The sequence below is a fragment of the Nasonia vitripennis genome, chromosome 2 (genome assembly GCF_009193385.2).
Source record: "Nasonia vitripennis strain AsymCx chromosome 2, Nvit_psr_1.1, whole genome shotgun sequence".
Classification (NCBI taxonomy): Eukaryota; Metazoa; Arthropoda; class Insecta; order Hymenoptera; family Pteromalidae; genus Nasonia; species Nasonia vitripennis.
In genome coordinates this window covers 2869294-2895722 of record NC_045758.1, presented here as the reverse complement: position 1 = coordinate 2895722, position 26429 = coordinate 2869294, and the positions used below count along the sequence as shown (strand labels likewise).

The 26429-nt window shown below is 46.5% G+C and overlaps 2 protein-coding genes across 23 annotated transcripts in view; both read left to right on the top strand.

Moving 5' to 3' along the window:
• The window catches only part of LOC100113887 (protein retinal degeneration B), a 43709-nt gene that overhangs the window by 1791 nt on the left and 15489 nt on the right, over positions 1–26429 (top strand). For 8 of the 22 annotated variants that reach the window (XM_031923613.1, XM_031923621.1, XM_031923620.1 and 5 more), the window contains exons 1-4: positions 18757–19766; positions 19845–19995; positions 25670–25782; positions 25928–26264. In XM_031923613.1, the coding sequence (XP_031779473.1) occupies positions 25705–25782; positions 25928–26264 (415 nt within the window). In that variant the 5' untranslated portion in view covers positions 18757–19766; positions 19845–19995; positions 25670–25704. Of the gene's footprint in view, positions 1–11277; positions 11430–18754; positions 19767–19844; positions 19996–25669; positions 25783–25927; positions 26265–26429 lie in introns of those variants that run through there. The other 14 variants (XR_004226706.1, XR_004226705.1, XR_004226707.1 and 11 more) reach the window with 5 other exon arrangements.
• On the top strand, positions 5266–10857 carry LOC100679574 (keratin-associated protein 10-6-like). Its single transcript, XM_003427042.5, has 4 exons — positions 5266–9706; positions 9778–10079; positions 10331–10491; positions 10653–10857. Exons 1-4 carry the CDS (start codon positions 9204–9206, stop codon positions 10767–10769), a joined length of 1083 nt encoding a protein of 360 aa, XP_003427090.1. The 5' UTR covers positions 5266–9203; the 3' UTR covers positions 10770–10857.

Below are 26429 nucleotides of genomic sequence, written 5' to 3'. Positions count from 1 at the left end.
AATTTTGAAAAGCACCATCGCGCATCTACCTCCAAAATCCACAGCGCGTAGACCCCACAACATCAAAGGCTCGTAATCTCGTTTTTAGACTCGCAAAATCGAAAGATTCCACCGCGCTCTTTGCGTCAGCGGCTCCGGAAAGGTGCGAGGAGGCTGATACGGAAGCGCGAACTGGAAAACGGAAGCGAGAAAAAGACAGAAGAGCGTCGATGAGTGAAAAACAACGAGCGGCGAGAATTGAACGAGTATAGACGGGGTAGAATTAGAATTCGCTCTGAACCTCGCGCGAAACTTTTCAATCCAATGTACTTATATATAGCAGCACGCGTGAATCGTCGCACACACACATTCAGCACAAGATTATCGATCTCTAGAGCGCGTGTCTAGAGCGAATGTATTTTTAACCGAACGCGCGATGTTTTGCCGTTATACATTAGAGTTTTTATCGCTCGATTGATTCCGCGCGGCGCAAGTAAGTATACACTTAGCGAGAGAGAGAGAGAGAGAGAGAGAGAGAGAGAGAGAGAGAGAGAGAGAGAGAGAGACAGAGAGATCTGCTGAGGAGGTTTTATTTTGCCAACTTTCCAGAGGCAAATAAGTAATTCTTTGTATACTCGCGCTGGTTGGCAGGTCACCGATGTCTCGAGAGTATTAAACGCGTATTCATCATCTCGTTGTGTACAGTGGAATATCGACGAATTCCGATTTTCCAAATTATTAGCTTGGCTTTTCCTCGTTCAAGCATAACGATCTCGCATTTTTCCCGTACACCATCTCCCCGTCTTCCAATAACGCCGATAATAGGATTGAACTTTGTAAGGATTCCTCTGGCCCAATAACTCGCTGCTCTTATACGCGATCCGAGTCGTGTAAGCTGGCTGTGTTCGAGAATTTCCCTCCAAACAGAAATCCACAGCGAGAAAAGTTAATATTCCGCTAGTGCATTTTTATCGCCGCGGCGTTTTATTAATACGGCGGAGCAATCTTTGAAGCCGCGAGAATACAAAGTAGCTATACGAAGCCGATACATCATTTCTCGGAAAGGAGGTTGACTCGATAGCGTCAATTAGAGAGACAAAGATAAAAAGATGTGCACTTGCCGCGCACGTGCACCTGGTGGCTCCAAATTCAGAATCGAAGCTTTTTCGGCTAAAGCGCCGTCCTTCGGCTGATTACACTTTTACGTGTGTCTATCATCTCGCTCGATTTCGAGTCTCTTTTAAGATCTTACAGCCCGGGAGGTTATTTCTGCAATCGAGCCGGGACGTGTTACCTTATGAAAAATCTAAGAGTCTCCTTGCATCAACGGTTTGACGGACGTCAATGGTATTTCTGGGATGTATCATTATGCCTTATTGACTGTCGTACTGGATTTGGTTGTCTCGCTGTCGATATAAAATTAAACCGTTGTACAAAGTGTATTTCTGCTGCGAGAATTGTTTGAAAATGAATGTCTGAGCGGTGCTATTAGGCGAGAGAATAAAGTGTATAATAGGGTGTAGAGATACTATACGTATGAATAATCAATAAACAGTATAGACTCGGAGACTCGATGTATAAACTCGTTCAAGTTCTTAACATCTAAGACTCTACAGGCTTCCTCCGCGCGGAAAGGCGTTAAAACTGCGATGAACCGCTAATTTCATGTCCCGAGATTATAGACGTGGTAAAATTAGCACTTGTACATTGTCAGCTATAGTATAGTAGCCTACGCGCCACGAAACAGCGCCGCTATATTCTATTGTGACGATTCCAGCCGCTAGACATTGGAGCCAGTCCAGAACTGGCGCATAGAATCCTCGGGGAGCTTTAGCTCGCGGTTACAAAATTTCCCGTGGATTCGAAAAAGCCAGTTTTATATATATATCCCGCGGATTTATCCGATATATATTTATAAAACCTTCATCTCTCGCGACTCTGCCGGGCAATCATGCTGAATGAATCATCAGTGAATTTGCGCTATCGCGGCTCTCAGCGTCGCAAGGTCACATGAATAATTTTCCAAAAGGCAGAGTGCGCGTGTCTCGGGGCAAAAACCTTACGCGCACACGTATACCACCCTCTCTAATACGCGCTAAGAATGATCCGTATACACAGCCCTTATACACACCTCATAAATATACAGAGCGGGCGTAACGAGTCCCTCGATCGATGAATTATTTACGCCTTTACTCCTCGCAGCTATATACACGTGCAGCGCTGTTAACGAAAATTCCACAGCCTCGAGTTTTTTTCCCTCCTCTTATGCGACTGCATGAAAATGAATGATACGCGCGCGCACACACACACACACACCAGAGGAGAATAAGAAGGTCCGCGTAGCTCGCGCAGGCGCTTATATATATTATTCCCGTCGTGTTCGAACGAGGGCAGAGTATAGCTGCGTCGCGCGGGGGCGAATTAAAAAGCCCCGGTCGCGACAAAGCCATCAGGAGAGAAAAAAAGCGCTGTATGTATAGACATCAGAGAACACAAAAGTACGGACATCGGCAAATCGCTGCTGAAAGTTGGCTACTGCGCTATCGCGCAACAGAGCACAGCCCGGACACGTGGCCATTATGTGTATACACTCAGCTCTCAGCTGCAGAGGATCCTGTGCCAGCTATATAGTCGGTCAATGAATAACGATGTACTATATATAGTCTCGATTTTATCATCATCGCAGATCGAGCGAGATCGACAAGAATGACGTTGAACTTTCCTCCGCAGCAGCAGCAGCAGCAGCAGCAGCGGCGATGACGTTATTTCGGCCGCCTGCCTCCTCCCAACCTAGTTCGCGTCGTCGTCGACGACGACGACGTCGCTTACGAGCTCGTGACGTAAGCGGCCCATGACGTCAAAGCCGTGCGCTCGCGCGCGTTGAACGCGGATCGATTAGGAGGTCCATCAGAGCGCTGTGTTCCAATAAAGAGCCGAGGATTCCGACCTGCCCTCTTCGAGCCCTCTATCCTCGGCTCTTTTGTATGCATGTATACTGCCGGAGGACGTCATCGTATCCCGTCTCTGTGTGTGTGTGTGTGTGTGTGTGTACCTGCGCGCAGCCGAGAGCGTTTTACTATGGCTTGTAACTCGTCAGCGGCTGACGTTTATGACTTTATATCGAGAGAGAAGTTTATTCGCGTTTGCGAGCTGGGCAGAGAATTACGGACGTCGGGATCAACTGACTTACCTTTAGAGCTGGATATGCGGGCGACGTTATGGACAAGTGGTAACGCTCGGATTTGGTCGGACATCTGCGCGCGCGCGCGCGCGACTATAAAGTTTCTTTCACTAGCGTCTCTGATATTTCCGCTGCACTCGATTATAACTACTTAAAACGCTATTCGAAATCAGAGCACAACATATATATATAATACGCTCTCTTTTATAGCTCGATTTTACAATCGGCCTCTTATTCGCGGCCGATAATCTTTGCTCCGTGTTCCTCGCACTAAATCTCCGCCATTTGTCACTTTTATTGCGGCTTTTCCCGCCATTCCCGAGAGCTGGCGCTATTCCGCGAGGAAAACACTTGGAATCGCGTATCCGAGCTGTATAAAACTTTCGTCGCCGCCGCGGAGAGAGGAATCTGGAATCGAGGGCTGCAAATAAAATGAATCGCGATGTGTGCATATACCGCTTGTTATTGCGCCCACGCGTTCGTTCTCTATATATTTGTCTGTCGCGAATGAGGCTTTTCACGCATACGTAGTTTTCAAAATCGGAATAAAACTTATAGGCTCTGACCAACGTCGGGGCGTTTTATTCGAAGATCAGAGGTATAATACACGCGAGGAGCGTCGGGGTAGTTAAATTCGCGTTACAGCAGGATAGCCGCGGCTCTATGCAGTCAGATATTTACACACCGGTTGCAGATCAAAGGATCATCGGCCGCACCAGAGCTATACACGTATATATGCATAAGATTCGCCTTTAGATGGGAATTTATATGCTTTCCCGAGGCAGGCTGTTATACGCGCGGGAGTACTTTCGGAGATGAAATTACTCTGTCGACGGAGGTAATTACCACGATGGTTGTGTATTAGTTCTCCAAGCAGATTTCCGAGCGACTTGGATGGTGCGATAAAAATACCCGCGCTCTTATCAACGCTGGCCTAATTTAGGAGACTCGAAACTCCGTTGAAATGAACCGACACCGTTCGATCGCTCAATTTCAGCGGCTATTTTCTCCGTCGTTCCAGAAATATCAAATTTTACAAGTCGCGCACGTGTGAAACGAGAGCAAAAGTATGATAAAAGTACCTCGAGCGTTCAACATTGTTATACACGCGCACGTAGTGCATATTTTTAGAGAGTCTCTACGAGGCGCACCATAGCGACTCTGGAAAAAAATACCATGAGAAATGCATATCAGATGGAAAATCGTCAGCTGTAGCTCAGCCGAGGTGAGACACGTGCAGGTGAATAACTATATCAAATATTCGCGGATGAACCGCCTCTTAACAAGTTTTTTTTTATTAACTAATCCGCGCGCGGTTGTACTTTGCATACATTATCAACAATTTATCGCGTAATACCTATGTAATTTTGAAAATTCATTTAAAATCTCATCTCACGCCGGCGTAACAATCATGCATTACAAGCCCTCGATCCGCGTTTTCAGCGGCTAACTCTCGATATCGGCACATCGCCAGAATAAACGCATCACCAGCTCGTACCGTCGTCGTCATCATCGTTACCCGGAAAATCCGCAAACTCTTTTTTACCCGAAATCGCGTCAGGAGCCGGTGAAACAGAAAATTATGTATATATAAATATAACGCAGTATCGACGTTGTGTAACACACGGAAAACGAGGGAGACAGAGAGAAAAAAGGCACATCAACCATCGGGGTTTACTGCCCCGTCAAATTAGAAGCTTAACGCGCGAGACGAGTGTATATTTTCACGTTCAAGGACCATACCGACGAGTTTTGGCATTCTCCGCGAGAGTTTGACGCTTATCTATGCTCTTTGTCTTGGTTCTCGTCCAAGTTTACGACGAAACCGCAGACTGCACACACACACGTATAGAAGACGAGCGATCGATTAGTCGTAGTCGGTTTTTTCTGGCTTTACGTCCTCTTTCGCGACGAGAATTTTTTTCGCCACGACTGATAAGGCACACATGGAGATGACGAGAAAAAAAATCTTGACCTCGTGCGCTTGATTGGATAATGGGCCGCGAGAGCACGTTGTTCTAGGACTCGGTCGATTTTAATCTGTCGCTCGCTGTGCTGTAATTCGCTCTTAATTGCGCGGAAATGCCGATCGTTTTTGAATTTTTGGAAAAAAATAAAGCCTGAATAAAATTTAATCTTCGAACGTAAAGTGAATGTATGAAGCTGTATGCGAGTGAACGGCGCACAAAGCGATGGATTTCATATACTCTGATTAATTTATGCGCGGAAAATTTATACGTGCGTACAAAGAAACTGTATACGCGCGGATTCGAATATCCTGATCGATATAATTGCATTTTGTTTGCTTCCTCAGTACAGTCTTTAATTATAGCACACCGTTTTATCTCATTTCATTATGCTGCATCAAAGCATTTTCGAATGAGCGATCGCAAACTCTCCTGAAATCCAGCTAAAATCCATTGTATACAGCGCCAATTATAGGCGCACGTGTAAACCGCCCTCGTCTCGAAAATGACGCCTAAAACGCCAGTCGCGCGTAGGCCCGACGCGTCAGCTGGAAATTCCGACGCAACAAGCGCCTCTCGCACGCGTCACCATATAATTGTTTAGCGCCACGGAAAATGGACGCGCCCCGGACATAGGTGTGCTTTTAATCGAAACCGGGACTAATTTATTTGTCCTTTGATCTCGGCGAGGCTCCGCAGCCGCACGACTCATTGATTTCGCATCGACTTCTCGGTATGTACACTAGATTTAATCGAGTTATTCCGGGCCGATATTGTCTCTACTTCGAAAATCGAATTATTAATAACTTTTCGTGAATTATCGACTGAGAGATAAAATCCTCAGCGTATAATCACTGTCTCTCTCGGAAGAGACGTATAATGCATTCCAAACTATCTCGATATATATAACTCTCTCGTGTTATTCCACGACGACCCCATCTCCACGCGCGATATTGGATTCGCGTTCGTGATTCTCTATCCTCCGTATTTATATATTTCCGAAAGGATATTCATCAAACGTCGCCTATACAAAGTTGTATGCTGGATTCATATCTGCTACTGCTCTTGTCACACGAGGAGACACGTGTACACCCGGAGGCTCTTGTTTTGATGTACCAAGGGAAATTAAGTTGACATTGCGTCGGTGAAGCTTCTTATGATTCCACGTCTGCACTTCAGCTTTTGCTTCCACCTATTGAAAGCTGCGTGATTAGACTTCAATTGTTGTAATTGTCATAATTAAAATACTCAGCACAAGTCGCATCGATTCACCAGCGTTGTACAGCTGAACTCGATAAAAGCTATGCGCGCTGCGACGAAACAGGGTCACGTTTATCTGTCGCTGCACCAGCGGAACGTACCCCGGCATATTTAAATTTTAAAAGGCGAAAAGTAGAATTCCCTTCGCGCTGCATCGTTTCTTTTCATTTGCTTAGGAGAGACGTAAAGAGCCGCGCTAGCTGTAAATGAAAAAAAAAAAGTCGCGGACAAAGGTGGCACGTAGTATTGCGCGTGCGATGCGCATTTTGCACGACTGATGTGCTCTCGGATGGAGACGAGACGGCTGTACCCTCGGTCTCGTAATATAAGAGTAAGGACCGTTTTAATAGCCTGATTAAATTAATAGCTCAACGGATATAGCCGCACGACGTGTACTAATATAACAAGCGCTCCTCGTCGCGGCGTCGTTTTTAGAATTTTCCGCAGACTCGATATTAGCGAAGCAATTAGCGAAATTAAAGCGAGGAGGAATAAGCCGGCCATTTCATTCCGTATATAAGTATATCTCGTCGCTGCGAAAAGGATCTCTTTTTCAGCTCCCTCGTGCTCGCGCAGTTATGTCAACATTATGTAAGTTAATCGCCTCGCGTGAATCTAGAAGCCATCGGGGAATTGCATTCCTTACACGGCCTCGGGCACGCATACGAATGCTGCTTATAAAAGTGCACCACTACTCGGCTTACTCTGTCTCTCGTAATGTAATTGCTGTTGTATATACGCCCGAGAGGAATTCGCTCGACTGTTGTATGCCTATTTATTCAAAATTTAAATTTTGAAACAACGACGATTCTAATTAGAACGTCAAATGATAGGTAATTGGAAGGAAGAGAGACGTAGACGCGGCAGAGCTTTAATCTATGTGTAGATTAGTACTCGGTGTATATAGTCGTGATTTAAATTGCACGCGATCCGCTGCCGGCGAAAATTCCGGAAACTCCGATGAAGGGCTACGAGCCTTCGCGCGCGAGAGGAGCGTGTTTGGCAAGTAATTCCGGACGTGTTTGCATTTCGCGCGTCGGCCATCGACTCTCTCTCTCTCTCTCTCTCTCGCGCTTGTACACACTGCTGCATCACAGACTTCGATCGGCTCACGAAATGTCAAAAATTAAGCCGGCAACTTCTCTCTCTCTCTCTCTCTCTCGATTAACGCGTATACGGGTTAATCGAGAGGCATCAATGCGCGAGTCGTTCAATATGACGACAGCAGCGTGTGCAGCTATACGTGATATTATTTGAGCTACGGAATAATTGGATTTGATGCGATTTAACTTTTGAGAATCGAGGAGACTCGTCGACGGAATATTAAGCGTAGATCAACGTTGGAGAAGTTCGAAGATTTGGGCGACTGTTAAAGCCGAACTTTGCGCTGTGCTATCGATTCCCGGGGCACACATAATGATGGTGAAAGGCGCGTGTATCGACTCCTGCTGTGTTGAATTAAGCCCGTGACTGTGACGTCAGAGACTCGCCGGTCGATCAGCTGACAGCAAAACGAAGAAAGCGTGTGTATGTGTGTGTGTTGTAAAGTTTCGAGCAAATTTACACGCTGGGACGAGAGTTTTTAATTACGAAGATATCTATATAAGAGTTCGCGCGTGCAGAAAATAAACATTGCATATTTCATGGTTAATTAGATGTTTGCAAGCCTTGAGGACTCGAGTACTGAGGAACGCTATTTAGTCTCCAATTAGCACGAATGCACACGATAAAGAGCTCGAGTGTGTTTCGGAATTGGTCCGCAATGTCGCAAATGCGATTACGCGACGCATAAACTTGCGAGAACATGAAACGAGCCTCGCCAACTCACTGTCCCATCGTCTAATTCACAGAGAACAATAATCGCGCGAAATTTTCTGCATCCCAAAAAGTGCTTTGTCACTCGTCCCAAAGATTATCGTTCTCATCGCCTAAGTACACTTTGTCGACGAGTCGCGCGATGACATCACTCCATCTTCGCCTCGACTCATATATTCCACCGCTAAAGCTCGCGCGGTAAATAGCGTGTCTCTCAACGGAAATAAATCGTCATCCATAGCGCTGCACGTTTTCGCTCGAAATTATCACCGTTTTAACGAATTAATTGAAGCATTTGCCGCAACGCAGCTCGCGTTGGTACAGGTGTGCATGTCGCGACGTCTATCTCGCGGCTGATGGGAATCGGCGAAATTTTAAGCTGCTGCGCAGTGTACGCGTCGGGGTAGCTTATTAATAGAACGACCGTGTAAACCCCGCGTTACACACGCGCGTCCGGCTTTGTTTGGTTTGGGCTCTCTTTGAACGTCGACGCAGCGGATTTCGACGCTTCGAAAATAAAAGTTATGCCCTCGTCTCTCTCTCTCGGTGTAGCTCGACGACGATATGGGGATGAGATTTAGTCGAGCGCGACACGAATCGCGATTAGATAATGCAGTCAAATTAGGGCGGAAATTCAGTTGAAAGTTTATAATTGAGAGTTAAGACTCTTGCCTTTTTTTTGCAAATTCGTCGGACGGCCAGAAGTTTGGCGTTTTATGCGATTAATTAATTACGGATTTTCGCGGCCAACTTTTAATTGCGTGCTTTTTAATCAAGAAAACGCTCCCGGGCAACAGTTGTTCGAAGCGCCGCGTGTGTGTGTATTATCTTTTCGCACACGAGTGTTCGACTGAAGTTCACCGCGAAATTCTCAAACAAAAGAATCTCGCGTCGTCTGTGCTGTGGCCGGGATGAGCTGTTAGGTTTTAGTTTCCCTCGGCCAAACAAATTCCAAAATTCCAAGTGATCCCTCGAACTAAATTTACGAAAAGAAAAAAAAAATGTTCTCCTCGTTAAAATCGTGCAAGAGCCTCTTATCGCCGAGTCGTCTGAAAGTTTTCAAATTAACCCCTGCGAAATGCGACATGAGCTGCGGGAGACGAGGTTGTCCCAGTGATCCGTGCAAACCGAGAGATTGCGATAAGTCGTCGAGGCCTTGCGAAAAAACTTGTCAGCGTCAAGCTCGTCCCTGCGAGCCGTTGGATCGTTGCAGGCCAGCTAATCTATGCAACTCGAATCCCTGTCACGATCCCTGGAAAGCTCCTCAATTTTGCAACTCTTCGGATCACCGCCAGCAGAGTATCCCCTGCGGACAAAAGCAAACTTGCAAATCGTCCCCGAGTCCTTGTCGGGAGGAAACTCCGAGCTACCCTCGTAAACCTTGGAGGTCGAGCAGAGCCACCACCTGGTCGCCGTCAACCTACATAGCCTCGCCTTGTCAAGGAGCGTCGGGATCTTGCAGGGCACCGGATCGTTGCGGTAAACCCAGCTGTCCGGCCCCGAAGTATGTCCTGTAAACTTCCTCACATTTTCTGCATATTCCTATAACTCACTGTGCGAGCTACCTTCGCGCAGCAAACCCACCTGTCCGTCGGATCCCTGCAAACCGCCTCAAATCCACTCCTGCCAGACTCCACCGGATCCCTGCCAGCCGCCCTGTTACCAGCGTCGAGATCCCTGCGAGCCGACAGCCTGCCAGAAGTCAAGTCCCTGTCTCTCGGATCCCTGTCCCCCGAAACCCGTGACCTGCTGCCAGGCCGATCCTTGCTGCACCTGTCCGACCTGTCCACCTAGTACGAACCCAAACATCTGGAGTCAAGAGATACTGCGCAGAAGGGACCCCTGCAGCCAGTCGATCCCCTTCTGCTGCGACAAGGGTAATACCCGGACTGTATAACCGTCTCGCTCCATTAACCCCGATGCCTCGGTGAATAACGAGCGTTCGGCTCTTGATCCGCGGCGTATAAAGCTGTGCGGGTCTTATCTCATTGTATGCGCGGGATGCTGTGTGACGAGGTTAACGCTTTGATGGCTTTTTACGTTCTCCGACGGCTCGTAATTCACGAGATGCGTTACGCTGATGTAGCGGAATACATCTCTAATGAAAGTTTCCCTCCATAACGCGCAGAGTCGGAAATGAAGGAGCGATTATGGCGGCTGGTCGTGCTATTCGGCTTACTTCCACTTATCTTCATATCGGCCGGCATAACAATGAGAAACGTGGAGGAGGAAAGAAACGAGCCGAGGCCGGAATTCATACCCTACGAGTACATGTACCGTCGTACAAAGGTGCGCGCAATTACGCTCCTTTCGAGCAACAGGTGTAATTACAGGGACTTATACTCGGTTGATATCATCATCGAGTGTGCCTCTAGACTTTGAACGTACGATGTATGTTTTATTCGAGGCGGTCCTAAAAATTTAACTGGCATATTTTTATTTCAACGCAGCGATTTCCCTGGGGAGACGGCAATCATACCCTATTTCACAATCCTGTAAAAAATCCCGTTCCTCCCGACGGATATGAGGTGGAGGATCCGAACGCGCCTGTGAAGAAGAGCGAGTGAAGAACGAGATTATTTAACAAATTGCAGAATTTCGTTGTGAAATCGAACGTTGTTGCCGTGTCTGACAATAAAAATTTGCTCGGATGTATGCTCTAGTTTACTTTCTGGAAATGGAATATCTCGTCTACGGTTTCCTCCTGAAACTTTCATTTCCCGAACGTGTTCGGATGAATCCCAATAAAGCGCCAAAGCAATACACGTATACGGAGAGCACGAGAAGCGCAAACACATATAGATATAGATATATGCTTCTGCGCGCAGTCTTCGATAACCCTTATCTCGAAGTTGATAGACTGCGCGTCGCCTTCGTTATATACGCCGATAAACCAGTCCGTATACATCTATATAGGTGTACACAGCTATAGATATACAGTCGTGAGCGACAAATAAGTATCGATCTTCCGCGAAATATAGCATATATAGCGTCCTCGGTAAGCCCCGGAAAGAAGCGCCGCACACATCGGAATCTCAATATCCCCCTTATCGATTGTAAATTTTTATGCTGGAGGTATCGGAGCAGGAGGAGGAGGAGCTGCAGAAAATGGCCAGGAAAAATCGTTACCGCGCGGAGGAGCCATCAGCGTTGCATCAGCGTCGAGCCAACATCCCGGCGATACCCTGAACGAGCCGCAACTCAACTATCTCATTCGCTTTTTTACGGTAAGTTGAAAATGTTTAATCAGGAGCCGTATATCCGACCCTCGTTACACAGTATAGGTGAATGTACACGTTTTGCCGGGCAGGTTAAATGTTAATAAGTGGAGGTTAGGTTAGGCATAGTGATCTATCATTCGTTGATTGAACGATAAAACCCCGTAGTATAGCAGTCGAGAGCTGCTCAGAAGCTCGTCCGAGTGCAGCCGAGTGCAATTTTACGTGTCTATGATCTTCTTTTTCCCGCAGCGATGGATTTCCTTCAGCCGACAAATACGACTTTTCGACACGAGCAGCGACGCCGACGGAGCTGCGCCCCGGAAAAAGACACAAGTGCAACAGGTCGGCTTTCCTTTCGATTCGTTCGATCGCGTGCCGTTCACTTTCGCACGCGCGAGAAGTTCGGGTTTCCGCTGGAAGGTGTGACTTATGTCTGGTGAGATGTATCTCATGGTAAATGGCCACTTTCAGCTGGTGTGTCGCTTTAGATTCGTTGCTCGCGGATGAATTTCGCGGGAATAACTCCTCGAGCCTCGATCATAGCCGCTTGTTACAACGCCTCAAGCTCAGCCCTCATTCATCCGGCTAATCTTCTCCCTCTCGCTTCGTCGCTTCTCCGGCAAACAATCCAATCGCGCTCCGTATACACCTTATCGGGAAATAATTATTATTCTGTCCGAGTGAACGGTTTCATCGCCGAACCGGATGAAATTTTCATTGGCTAGGTCGACGTATAACAGGGCCGAATCTGCGCCGCGAATAAATTACGCGCGGCTATATGTACAGCCGGTTCTCTCTCTCTCTCTCTCACTCTCTCTCTCTCTCGCTTTCGCTCTCCGACGTCACGAGGATTTCGCGAGGCACTTGGCCCCGGAATAAAGTCCTCGAGGCCGCCGCCGTCGTCGCGTGTGCCGACTAATTATCATTCGCTGTTGAGAGAAAGAGAGAGAGGCTCGCGTGCCGAGAGGAGAAAGTGAGCCTATAGATGCTCACGCGTGCGCTCGCCCAGTTGATGCGAGACAACGAGTCTCGTGCCTTATAGTTAGCCCGACGCGTGTATCTTTTTTCGCTCCTGGTGCAGTGAGTTTTGAAGATGAAAGTGCTACTTTTGGTAGACTGTTCGTGGGAGTACGCATCGATTTCTGTACAGGTGGATTAGCGTAGGACGTGTGCAGGTACTTCAGACACAAGGTCAGTTTGTGAAAGGAAAGAAGGAGTTGGTTTATAGTGTCGAGAAATTGGACTCTGTGCGCCTATAAAAGTGAAAAAACTTGACGGTGATTTAGCTGAAGATAAGACTTTTCCGTTGGCAAAACCGATTACCAAGAGCGAGTAAACATGAACGCGAGAAAAAAAGCAGAGGGAAACGTGTATTTTTTCCGCGTCATTTTCCATGTCGGGATCTAAAATTGAATACGCCCGGCGCACTCGGGCCGCAGGCTAACGGCTCGGCGTCACGCAAGCACGTCGAACAGCTCTTTTCAAGGTTTCTAAATAGCCGTCTTGATACTCGAGATTGAGAGCTCGAAATTTTCCAGCGCCCCGCCGCATCGATTTTGAAAATCTCGAAATTGCGTTTCCCTTTTTAACGGTCCCGATGCCATCCTTGTGCTATATACTCGTTAAATGTATATAGGTTGCCGAATTAATCTGATATATCGCGCGTGTACGCAATTCGAATTCACGGTACAGTATATTGCTGGCCGTCGTTTCACGAAAACGCGATTGGTTATACGCGATATATAAAACACTCGATATGGGATGCCGTATAAGAAATCAATTTCTCGAGGTACGTGGAAAGAAGCTCTTTTTTATAACACTACTTTGAGCAAGCGTCGAGCACAAAGCTTCCAGGCTTTTTTACTAATGAAATTTTAACCAAACCACTCTTCGTCGACGAGATCATCACCCCTTGGACTTTCGATTCTCTCAGCGACCTCGTGCCAAACACTATACACGTGTACATCTTCTTCTTCGCCATTTTTTCGCAATAATACCGAGCTATACTCTCACGTCCGGGTAGGTCTCGCTCATCAATTCCGCGTATTATTGCGTCGTCGCCGTATTGTTTACTCGGATCGATCAGCCGCGCAGAGGTATGCAATATCCTCCTGTGCAGCGGCGGAGTAGGCGATGCCATGATAAATGGACTGCGTCCAGTCCTCTATTTCCGTCCAAGGATCCCGCTTTCTTTCGTAGCGCCACGACTTATCTCACCGGCGCATCTGGAAATTTATTTACCGACTTGCGTCCAAGGCCGTTGATTATTTTCGGAGATATGCGTTCGGAAAAATTACCACTACTGTCGTGTTTTTTTGTTCTTTTCATTAGGATCAAGGTTGAACAAGCTTCAATCCCAGAGCCGTGTTCGTACATTTGGCCTGTTATACAACTCAGCGTTGTTGCTGCGTCTGTTGTTTAACTACTATTGTTTCGGTTCTTCGCTGAACAATACTGGCGATACAAGAGTATAGGGAGGAAATTTACGAGCTTGCGAAAGAAATTAGAATTATTAGATCGCATAGAAGGTACACTAATCAACCGTCGAGCAAACGGGCCCGTTTAACGAAACTCAACTGTCAAAGCACGTGCACAGCGAGGAGGCACTCGAAGCAGCCCAGTATCAAACAGTCGTCTCCCTCTGCATGGCAAAGCTCGACGACGAAATAATCGTCAAAACGCTCCAGCGGAACACGGGCCAACTATAAATTGCTTCTCGTCCAACTTTCTCTCAACTTGGAGAGCTGCAGCTCTCTCGCATAGCCTTTGAATAATTGCGATTGTTCAGTCGAAACGGCAGCTTTGACGCGCTGCAGCCAACGGCATCACGTATACACGCGCTATTTTCTCGCGATGCTCCTGTACATATCCGTCGGCCCGTTTTTAATGCGAAAGCTGTATTTCTCGCCGCAAAGGAGTCGTAAAAAAGTAGTAGGTATAATAATATACCTAAACCGCACACGCGAGGTGTTGGTATATCGATGTGTCTCTGGATCGGATCGATTTGCAGTGCAGAGTGGGCGCTCGTAATTTATGTAACACGCTTTGGGATTCGCGGCACTCGCTGAAACCATTCGTTAGCAGGCGCGGCTAAGGTAATAAGCTTGTTAGGGACGCCTTATTACGTTCTTCTTCATTAGCCGATTAAAAAATTTGTCGTCCCGAGGATATTGTATTATGCGTGTGTTCGTGGAAAATCGTTGATCTGGAATTCGAGGTGTCGGAGAGCTTGTATTGATTCAATCACGAGAGAGCTGTTGAAACAGCGCCGAATGAGTTTGATTAATATTCCATATAGTGGTTTTATTGACTCGCGTATGTGCGTAACGGTACACGAGCCTCGTTGTCCGCGTGTGTTTGCGCAGACTTTTGACACTTGAAGAAAAAGGCGTCCTGTTCTCTGATATATAATACACGAGAGACAGAAAGTGGAGAGTGTGCTCAAATCATATTTGTCAGCTAGAATTTGGCAAAGTGCCGAAAAGTGTGTTTCGATCGGAGATGGCTTTCTAAACAAACTTTTGTTAGTCTAATAAACGCTCGTTGGAAATACAATTATAAAATGTCGAGAAAAAATAACTTACTCTTTTTAGACCGATGTTTCGGATATTCAGGCTGAAAAGTTGCCCGAGCTCTGGCTTGATTAATGGGCTGTTTCAAAACTATAGGGATGTCTAAACCTTTGTTTCATTTGGCGCAGCGCGTTATCGAAGAGGAGACAAATCCCCGTGGAAAAATTGCCTCTTAGACTTTGCAAGAACTTTGCTTACCTTATATCAATTAAGTTTTAATAAAATGACGACTTTATTAGAATAATGGCGTTTATTTTCAATTATTTTATTTTATATTGGTCACTCGATGTTCCGAGAAATAAACAATCGCGATTCGAGCTAGGCCGAATAATCGCTTTAAAACAAAATCGTATTTATTCAAAGCGAAAAGTACACGCATATTGGAAAACGCGTTTCGAAACTTGCTCGAGCGGATGTAAAAGCGCGCACACAATAAATAACTCCAACAAAAAAGTTTGAAAAAAAAAAAAAATATTCGAACAAGTGGCCTCTTCGTTATTAAGCGCCGCACACACGTCCGCAGACTTGCATTTCACGTCCCGCATAAGCGGCAGCTGCCAGTCGGCCGATCGTCTCATCAAGCCCGTCACCTCGTTTATTCATAAGCGGCGCATATCGAATGCGCATTTCGCCGAAATTCCGCGTATATAAAAGCGCGCCATTGTCCGCCCTGCGGAGAGAGAGAGAGACACTCGAATTCGCGAATATGATATAATAAAAAAAAGCTGTTGTCCCTCGAAGAGTCGTCCTCCGTTAAATCCTATCCTCTCGACCGTCTGTGCACGTATATACGTGTACGAAATATAGAGCGACGGCACACGAGGGCTGTATGCATATATGCATGGGTGTGGGAGTATCGAGCTTCTGTCGCGAAAGTAATCCCGGAATTTAGAGAAGGAGGTATACAGAGGATGTAGACAGGAAAGGAGTCGAGGCGATTGCTTTCTTGGTTTCCTCGCGGTGCTGAATCGATTTTTAAAGCCGTCCGAGTTTTCCCGCCGGCCTCGCAATTAGATTAGCGAAAGTAGATTATATTCGTCGCGACGCGGTAAATCGAGAAGATGTATTATGTTTCCCTCTCCGTCAACTCGGCCTATAACGTGTAAACACATTCGCCTTCTTCCAAGACTTATGGGAGGGAATAGCTTTTATATTCTTAATTTCATCGGGAGCAGGGGCTCGATGCTTTTGACGTAGAAAGTTGTTTGTTGTTCCTGACAATGGGACGCTTTCGCGCGCAGGAGTGTAGTTATCGCCTCGAGTCAGCATGGTGACTATGCGCGCGTTGTTTTGCCTTCGTTGACTGGCACTTGGGAATCTCATTTCCTCATTTTGATAAAGTTTCGTGACTTTCTCGTGCTTCTTCTCGGGATGTGAAATTGAAGTTCGCGGAGTAGATGTAATACTTTGCTATATCGACGTAGCTCGACGGAAGAATCAGAGCTTGGGTGTATGTATATACAATATATAGACAATCGAGTTAGGAGTCCGAGGAAAATTGTTCCAGTCGACGGAAGCGTCCGCGTATAAACAAACGCGAGATTCGGAAAACAAATCGTTTGGTTCATATCCGCCCTGGAGAAAAGTAGGTCACGCGCAATGAGATAAGTAAGTTTGAAGAGTAAACAAAGAGACGTAGTCCGAGGAAGTTCGATCGTCGACGCGGTATTGTTATTACTTTTGCGACCGCGAATAAATACACGGTCGAAGCGGTTAATCGATTTACAATTAAATGAATCGACGAAGCGAAGTACCCCATCACCACTAGAAGCAGTCCATGAAAAGAGGATCCTCCTCCCTCGCAAAAAAACAAAAACAAACATCCAAATCGCGAGAGACTTTTCTCGTCACCGCAAGCGCGCAGCTGCTCTCGCGCTTTCCTCCGCGGCACGAGCTGCTATATACCCTCCCTTCCTCCTTTTCTCTCTCCCGGCTGCTCACGTGCTCGCGCGGGAGGATCGATCAATAGGAGAAACGCCCGTCGAGGCTGCTGCTGCTGCCGCTGCTCCAACCAAGCCCTCTTTCTTCTTCTCTGTTTATCTTTCTTGGATAAATATCTATCTCGTTGCCGTTTTTTACGAGGCACTTTTTCATTTCCTATCTCTCTCTCTCTCTCTCTCTCTCTCTCTCTCTCTCTCTCTCTCTCTCTCTCTCCTCTCGCTTGTTATTATTTTTCCAAGCCGAGACTGTACACTAGACGCCGCACGACGTCGAGCAGGGGGTATCTTTCTGGAGAGGAGCTTGTTAAAGGTGGCTCTTAATTTTAGACAAGCTTTGTACGTACGTATTGATTTTTTTTTCGGGAATACGAGAGCTTATAACGAGTTTGTTCGGTGGACTTAACGTGGGACGCGCGGTTTGCGTTACCGAGTATGCATGGTTTATTTATATACGCGAGGATGGTTGAATATTTCGCCAAGCAGGTCCCTCGCTCGTCTGTACACACAGCTCTTAAGCTTTTTTCTCATCCGCGCGAATCTAATTTAGCAAATCCACTTAGCTCGCGTTCTCCTTTTTTCCCTGCGCTACAAAAAAAAAAAAAAAAAAAAAAGAAAAGAAAAAGAAAAAGAAAATAAAAGCTTCTCTCTCTTCCTCTCACCGAACACCTCGATATTTTCCCCTTAATTGCCCGGCAGCGGTCCTGCAGATGACATGATTACGACTCTCTGTCCTCTTGTTTACTTCGTCCCTCTCCCTCTGTCTCTATTTTTCCGTCCACGTAACGTATAATTATACCATAGGCTCGGCACTAACTTTTCCTGTCTCATCCACGCAGCCGCTTTATGCGCGCTCGCGAGGGAACTTATTCTTCCACTTATTCTTCGCGGCGCGGCGGAAAATTTCGGCGAAGATCAATACCGAACTGAAATTTTAAACTCGAGTTCGTACACGCGCTTCCTCCCCTCCGTCAGCAGGAACTTAACACGAATAGAAAGAAACTGATGACACGGGGGATTAAATTAACGTCTATAAACAAATCGTCGGACGAAATATGGGTCAGTCTCGCGGCTGACACTCTTGCGCAGAGATTAAAGCTCTCGACAACGAGGCGGTCAAACATCCAGATATCGGCACAGTGCATAGCTCTCGCGCAGACCCGGAAACAATGCCCAGGTGTGCAATTAATGCTCCGCTGCTGGATCGGCTAGCCGATAAAGCCGCATTACCAGTTAATCAGCGAGTTAATGTAGTTTATCGTACGCGCTGACCGGATTCGAGGGAGAAAATTCGCATTCGCCGGGCTAAATTATGAATAAATTCGAAAGCTTTGTTCGCTCGCTCGTCGAAATTAAGTTTTACCTTGATGGTTTTTGCAGCGTTTTCAAAATCGCGTTGAAATCAAATCGGCTGCACGTGCTCGCGGAAAAATAACAAGTCTCCAGTCATTTTTCCAGTCGCAGCCAAAACAATCCGCGCACTCTTTTCTCTCCAAAGAATCCAAATATTCACGTCGAAAACGCTCTACGATCCGCAAAAAAAAAAATCACATCGACAACAGTGCGCAGCATATAATGACAATGATGAGGAGAGAAAAAATCGCGCGTGTGTGCTGCGCAGCACGTCTGGCATGGGCCGATTAGCTGATGGCATATAGCGAGAGGTCTCTCCCTCCTCCTCCAGGCATTTCCGACGACTCGATCCTACTCGCGCACCGCGACTGCGCGGGAGGTGCACAAACTGCTCCGGGAGCTTGCAAGCTTGCAAGCTTGCCCCGTCAGGCGACGAGAGAGAGATGCGCACCCTGGATCAGCTGGTGAGGTGGTGGGACTGGAGAGCGAGTCTCTCTTGTACTATACTGGCGGCGGCAGTCGCGACCAGCCGCTTAAGCCACGAGTACTTACGCGCTGGCGATTCTTCGTCGGCTCTTCGCGTACGTGATACTTGCGCCTCGTGCGCTTGCTGTGTGTAATTCGATTGACTGGAAGAGGAGGGTCTTCTTCGCGCCGACCTTGTGTCTCTGTGTCCGTGTGCTGTTTAGCCGTTTCGTAATCAATTTTTCTCCTTATGGATCAAAGCATGCAGTCGTGCGCGGCTCTCTCGGGGGTGAACACGCAGTGCAGGAGATACCGCTGAGTTATTTACGAGAAAGGACGCGAGGACGAGGCGCAGTTTTTTGTGCGAGTGTCGATCGCTGATTAAAAATAACGGCTGTGTAATAAAAGTAAATCGTACTTCTGTTCGCCACACACACACACACACATAGACACACAGCTCGTCTTTATTGCATTCTTCGCTGTATGAAACTGAGCATTCCGGCAGCTTTTCATCCTCCACTCTCTCTCTCTCTCTCTCTCTTCAATATGCTCGGCATTGTGTACGGCTCTATAGCGCGTCTCCCCTTTCAAAAGGTTTTGGATGGATTCCATTATATTCCGCAAGCACAGCTCCTACAATTCACATTCCCAGGCGTAACGAAATCTCTGTTCTCTGCGACATACACTCTCTGTAATAATCAAAAAGGGGAGAATCGCGCGTAACGAAAATTCCTGAATTTTCAAGGAAGCGGAAAACGAGACGTCATAAAGCGCAGAGAAGCCGCTGCTTAAGCTCGCGAAGCTATTGTATTTTACTCTGTCTCTATCTCTCTCTCTCTCTCGGGCTCGAGACGCAAGTCGAAAGAGAAAGCTATATACATCTCGCGCGGCAATTCAGTGGACTCGAGTTCGCGCTTCCTCCCTTGAATCTTTTACAAGCTATAGAGGAAGGACGAGATGAAGCCGTATTCCGGATGAAAAAAGGGAGAGAAAAATTCCCGAGTGCTCCGGTGAACGTAGATATATATATATATATATATATATATATATATATATATATATATATATATATATATATATATATATATCTGTAGATAGCGCGAGATGAAGGTGCGACGAAAAAGTGCAACTACTTCGCAGTCGAGGCTGAGGCCGTGACCGAGCCAAGGGGGAGCTGTTACTACTACTACTACTACTACTATACCGCTCTACGACTTCTGCGGGGAATGAAGCTCGAGACTGATCGTGAGTACCGTGCGGCATGGAGATTCCCTTGAATTTAGCCTGATCCTCGTATCCCTGCGTTAGATGAGTAGAATTTCGTTCCCAATGAATTTTTCACGAGGTTTTAAAGCCACCGTCGCTGCTAAGTGCCTGGTGTGGAGTTTTGCCTGCATTGTTGGAGCCGACGAGGGAGCGATGAAATTTGTACGAGAGGCCGTTCGCACGATGCGAGAGCATAAATGTTGTTGTTCTTTGTTGGAAAAAAGCTTGTGAATTATTCCTACTGCTGATGTGTGTCTGCAAATATTTGTTTTTTTCAGTTCGTCGTCCAATCAAACAATAACACAAAGTTACATTAATACAAGTATATACATACAACGTCCACATTTTCCGAGCAAATCGAAGTAAACCCCAAGTTTTCAAATCGAACTTTCCACCCGTTACACCTCGCGCCATTGAATCACCGAACCTGCAACAATAGGATTAAAAAACTTCTTCCGCCCGACTCTGCCCAAACAAACTTCATATTCCATTGAAATGCAACTCGTGCACGCGCTAATCTTTCTCCTCGTCTATATAATTGAAACGCGACTCGACCCTTTCGCCATTTCGAGAAATGCGCGTCCAACGTGTTCATCAAGTCGGGAGAAAAAAAAACTGCACGTGTAACGAGCGCGAAACGGCCCTCTCCTCTCTCTCTCTCTCTTTCTCTCCCTGGATCGAATCAATGGCTCGGTAAAAAAGTTTCTCTCCGAGCGCATCGTTAGTGTTCCGAACGATCGAGCACGAATCGTATAAGGAGGAAGCAGCGTATAACGCTGTGTATGTATACACCTATACATCGAGCGGCTATACGCCGGCATTTCGACCCTCTTGAGATTGCCCGGAATGCTCGTCAATTAGGGCGGGGTTCGCTGTTGATTGCTCTCTCTCTCTCTCTCTTTCTCTCTTTACATTATGACTTCGCGTTTCGGAAAAGTGTATTTTTAGGCTCTGGCTCTCTTTTTTTCAGAGCTTGCGTTATTGCGTGCCTTTCCGCGCGTTTTTTATCTCCTACCCGCGGAGCTTCGGCCTTTGTGCTTTTTTTCGATCGAAGTAGCCGGAGATATACCCTTTTGGATATAACAAAGGCTTTTCCATCTGCCGCGTGGATGAAAAGAATCGTCCGCGCAAACATTGGCTCCTATCACTCGCGCACTTAAAACCTGAAGAAAAAATCGAACGAATTCGAAAGCCGTATGCTCGAAGTTATTTTCCGTGTATACAGCGCGTGACGCAAGCTCGGCTATTTGGATAGGCCGACGAAGTTTCGCGAGATCCGTCCCGGAAATAGGCTCGTGTATAGCCGAGCGTTTTATACACTGTGTACCGTGTGCGCGCACGCGAACGTGATTTATTTAGGAAAGCTCGGCTCGCGCTTTATGACCGAGAGCTTATACGCGCGCTTGTCATTAATTACTCCGGCGGAGGAGGAGAACTCGATGAATCCGGGCTGTGCCGAGTTTTTTTCGCGAAGAAAATCGTAATCGTTGTTTGGATTCCGCGGCCGTCTTTTAGAGCCTTTTCAAGAAATATATCGAGGCGCATATAGGGAAATTCTGAGAACGTCAATGCGAATACGAGAATATTTTATTCTCGCCGATATGCGGTCTTTTCAATACCCCAATGATGCATATTCAGGAGTCAAGGCTTTTGCGGACGTATATGTGTTTGGGCGCAACACACCGAAATATCGAAGTGGCTTTGTGATATAGTATAAAGCAATGGACGCGTTGAACTAAGGCTCGAGGATTATCAAAGCTCCGCGATAAGCTATTTTCCGTATTTACTTTACGAAATACTCTGCGAAGCGATGTGTTTTGCTTTTAATTCCCACGCAACGTTTTCCAACGTTGCTTATAAAGCTCGTTAAATAAAGCACTCGTATCTATGGTGAAAAAATCCATTTTTTGCACGCAGTAGGCGGTGTCGTGTTTAAAAAAAAAAAAATAGCACGACATTGCTCTACCTTTCTGCTTATCTAAGTGTGATATCAAATCCGCTGAAAGAAAAGGGGAGAACGGTAACCCAATTTCAACGACGAAAATAGCGTTATTATCAAAGAATTACAAAAACCGCATACTTCGCGTCCTTTTCCGTTATTACGCAGAGTGCGTGTATACTCGCATCTATTAAACCCGTAAAAGCCAGCGCACATAGGGAGAAAAGTAAAACGCCGTACACTCGCATTTGGACCTAGCGGGGAATTTAATTTTTCACGTCCTTTGTATACAATCACACGTTTCGTGTGTTTTAATTTCGGAAAATAGCCGGAGAGCTCATTTTCAAAGCGATGAATACATCGGAACTTGTATATACCTACAAGTGTATGTGTAAGTTCAAGCGCGGGAGTTTTAAAAATACTCCTCGGTCGCGCAATCGATTTCCCATTGATGAAACAAGAATAAACGAGCGCCCATCACCTGTTCTAATAATAATACGTGTCCCTCTCCCCGTATACACTTATATTCCTCGTCGTGTATGTACCTACACCATTAACCGACGCTCTGATTAATATAACCCGCAGCACGGTAAGGTCGGTTGCGCAACAATGGCGAAAATCCCTAATTAATCCCCGGAGGCCGTTTTATCAAGCCGCGGTAAAAAATTCAATCAGCCTAAACAGAGCGGCGCCACAAAGCCGCTATATATACGCCTATTGAGGAAAGTCCGATATCTCGTTCCGACTAGACATACACATCCACGCGGCATCGATCTCGCGCGAAAGTAATGCAATTAGCCGACTTGCGTAATAACCAGAGGCAGCGTGCGTGCGTGTGTGTGTTTGTGTATACGCGCATTGTGTACACGAGTAGGGAAAAAGGGTTAGAAATTTAATACGTCTTCGTACACAATACACGTGCGGGGTATCGGATGAAAGGGGGAGGCCTAAGAAAAATTCAATGCGGAGAAGGTGAGTTTATGTGCAGTACGAGGTCTTTTTCCGTCCGGTTAAAATTGCACCAGCCTAGTTAGAAGACAAAGGAAAACTGAGAAAGAAACGAGGCACGAAGTTGTATGAAATTTTTGTAATTGGCCCCTGCGTGTACACCCGCGCGGATTTAGTTAGCTCGGAGATAAACAGCTCTCTCTCTCTCTCTCTCTCTCTCTCTCTCTCTCTCTCTCTCTCTCTCTACTTTTCTTTTGTTTTAATTAACGAGGTGTCCTGCAGTTTTTGGCAACGGGTTTGTTTCATATTGTGATGCGTCACCGAATGATTTCGTTGCTTGGGCAGCGATTTGCTTTGAATTTCAAACGCGCCGTTTCGACGAGTCGCCTGCATATACTTGTAATTTTTTACTAGACGAGAGTGGGTGGATGGTTACATTTCGCTGATTATGCAAATGACTTTTGGCTTTTTGCGGAATTTTTTTTTTCGAAATTTCGCTTGCATTTATTCCGCTGTTGAATTACGCGAGTCGAGGAAAAAGTTTCCTGCGTTAACTCGTATTCGAGCAAGTGTATAAGAAGTAGCTCTGTTTTCCCTTTCAAATTGCAAAATACGAGAATATACACGGAAATATTTTTAAACTCAAGCTCACTCGATAAACTGCACTATTCCAGCTTCGAAATACTTAATCATCATACCGGCAGACTATCTGGACCAGACGTTCTAATTTCACGCACATTTGACTCAAAAGCAGAGGTGCATCGCGAATAATTAAAACGTATTTTCAAGCCTGGATTCAACGGTTCAATATATCCGCGTCGCAATTCCCAGCCATAAATGGAATCAAGTCATCAGAGAACGCCGACACGTATGAGCGCTGTTAATGATGTTACTCTCAATCGCTCCTGACAACCATCGCGACAGATGTCATGTCTAATAAGCCGCATCCTCTCTCCTATACATCCACTATACATCCCGTATTCTGAAAAACGTTCTATAACCATGATATTTCAAACATTGAATTTAAAAAAACTCCCTTGGCGGATATTAAAAAAAAAAATCCTAGCAGTATAGTAATTTTCATCCCGGCACCGCCCACGTCAACCGCATCCTCACCCCCAAGCGATCGGAACGTCGCGGACGAAAAAAAGGCGCGCTGAAAGGCAATTGTTCGACTCGGAAGGGCGGAATCGTGTGTGTCGTCGAGCAAAGTAGGCCGCTCTTGTGGGACAAGGTTTTGCGTACGAGAAAGATATGTACAGTAGAAAAAAAAAAAGCGAGCGCGAAGAAGGGAGGCACTTGATGAGCTTCAGCGATCGGCGCAAGCTCGGCCTGTTTCCCCCGACAGAGACAGAGAGACAGATAACGTTGCGTTAGCTGGCACGATGTGCCGATGTTGTCCGATGCTGCAGTTTGCGGTCGCGGCAACGCGTGTAGGGAGTGATTTACGCTAACGGATGACGCGGTACAGATCATAGATCGGACTGCGTCGTTCGGTGTGTCTCGAGGAAGTTTATTTCGACGAACGGATCGATCGCGCGTAACCTCATACTTGTCGATGTGCATATTATGCAGTCGAGAGCTATAATTATGATTACGCGCTTTCGGTGCTCGATGACGATTGTATTATGTATTGAGTGAGAGGGGGACAATAACGGATTGATATTCAATCTCGCGTGGATGGATTAACGCTGTAGCAAGCTCTGATTGTTTGGGATTTGGGCTCTGAATTGGATGCAGGTTTTTTAGTTCTGAAATTATTCGTAGTAATCTTACAAACTATCAATTTTGATTAACTCAGCCACGACAGTAGCAAGAGGCTCGATCGAGTTCGGCAAGTCAATTTGGCGAAGAGACTACTCCGTGCACTTTATGCACATGCACGTAGAACAGAACGGAATATAGAGCACACACAGGCAGAGGCGCTTGTAACGTTTATGGACCGACAAGCAAAGGGCATGTCTTGTTTTCGACCGCCAGGGATTTAATCTAATGTTAGTTAAAGCCGATCGCACATCAGTGTCCTCTATCCGCATTAAAAAAAAATCAATATAACGGAGCGTTATTTCGTCAACCGGATAATGGCGAGTCTTTGTTCTGCGCGCTAATTACACGAAATTACGCTGTCTAGGAATAATTATGGTGATTCGATTATCCTCGAGCCAGTGAACGTTAATATTGCGCATGCCTTCGTGCCCCGAGAAAATTTAATTAATTTCAAAACGTAACCGTCCGAATTTCGCAGTGCGCGATAAATTCAAAGATTCTTTATTCCACGCATGTGTATAATACACCCTCCGCAGTGGGATCGCGCGCGAGATAATTCGAAAAGTTCGTCCTCTCACGCGATGTGTTGTTGCCCGACATGAGGGGAAAATATACAAGAAATCATCATTATTCGTAGCTCGAGCGGCCTTTAATTATAGTTCGAGAGACGCCGCTGGTATACAAGCCTCTGGAGGCCCTCGTGGCGTGACCCTATCTCTCTCTCTCTCTCTCTCACTCTAGGTGTGGCGTCTCTGGAGATTGAGAAAAAAAATCACAATATAACATATTTCAACCGCGCCGTTGGATACGAGTTAATCGAGGACATTTGACAAAAAATGTATCCGTGTTAGATTAATTAGGCGAAAACGCTTCGAGGCTCCCTCGGGAACGATCGTAAAATGACGAGATTGGAAGTATGGTGTTTACGAGCGTGAATCAAGGCTGGCATTCGAAAAAATTGTAAGCGTCATGTGTGTTTTTCGTTTTCGCCTGTTTCAGGGATGCGCTGATAAAAGGACGAACAGACAATCAAGATGTTGATTAAGGAGTATCGAATACCTCTTCCACTGACCGTGGAGGAGTACAGAATCGCGCAGCTGTACATGATAGCCGTGAGTTCCATTTACTCTTTTCATTGCTCACATTTCAACGTCCTTTTCTCCAATTATCCGCGATACCGTATCTTCGAACTGATCAATTAAAGTCGTTACCTCCTTACGAGGTTATTGCCTTCACAATCGAATCGTACATCCACAGAAAAAGTCGCGAGAGGAGAGCAAGGGGGCCGGCAGCGGCGTCGAGATAATCGTCAACGAGCCTTACACAAACGGTCCAGGCGGCGACGGCCAGTACACCCACAAGATCTACCACGTGGGCAGCCACCTGCCCGGCTGGTTCAAGTCGCTGCTGCCCAAGTCCGCCTTGATGGTCAAGGAGGAGGCCTGGAACGCCTACCCTTACACCAAGACCCGCTACACCTGTCCCTTCGTCGAGAAGTTCTCCGTGGAGATCGAGACCTACTACTTCCCCGACAACGGCTTCCAGGAGAACGTCTTCAAGCTCAGCGGCAGCGATCTGAGGAATCGGGTCGTAGGTCAGTAGACCGTTCTTAAATCCGCGCGACGAGCATCGATCCCCGCGATGAATTCTTGACGACGTCGCGACGAGCCTCTGCTTTATTCAGGCTCCGAATCGGGAACCTACGGCTATTTTTCCCGCCAGCATCGACCTTATTTTCTCTCTCTCTCTGTCCATCCGT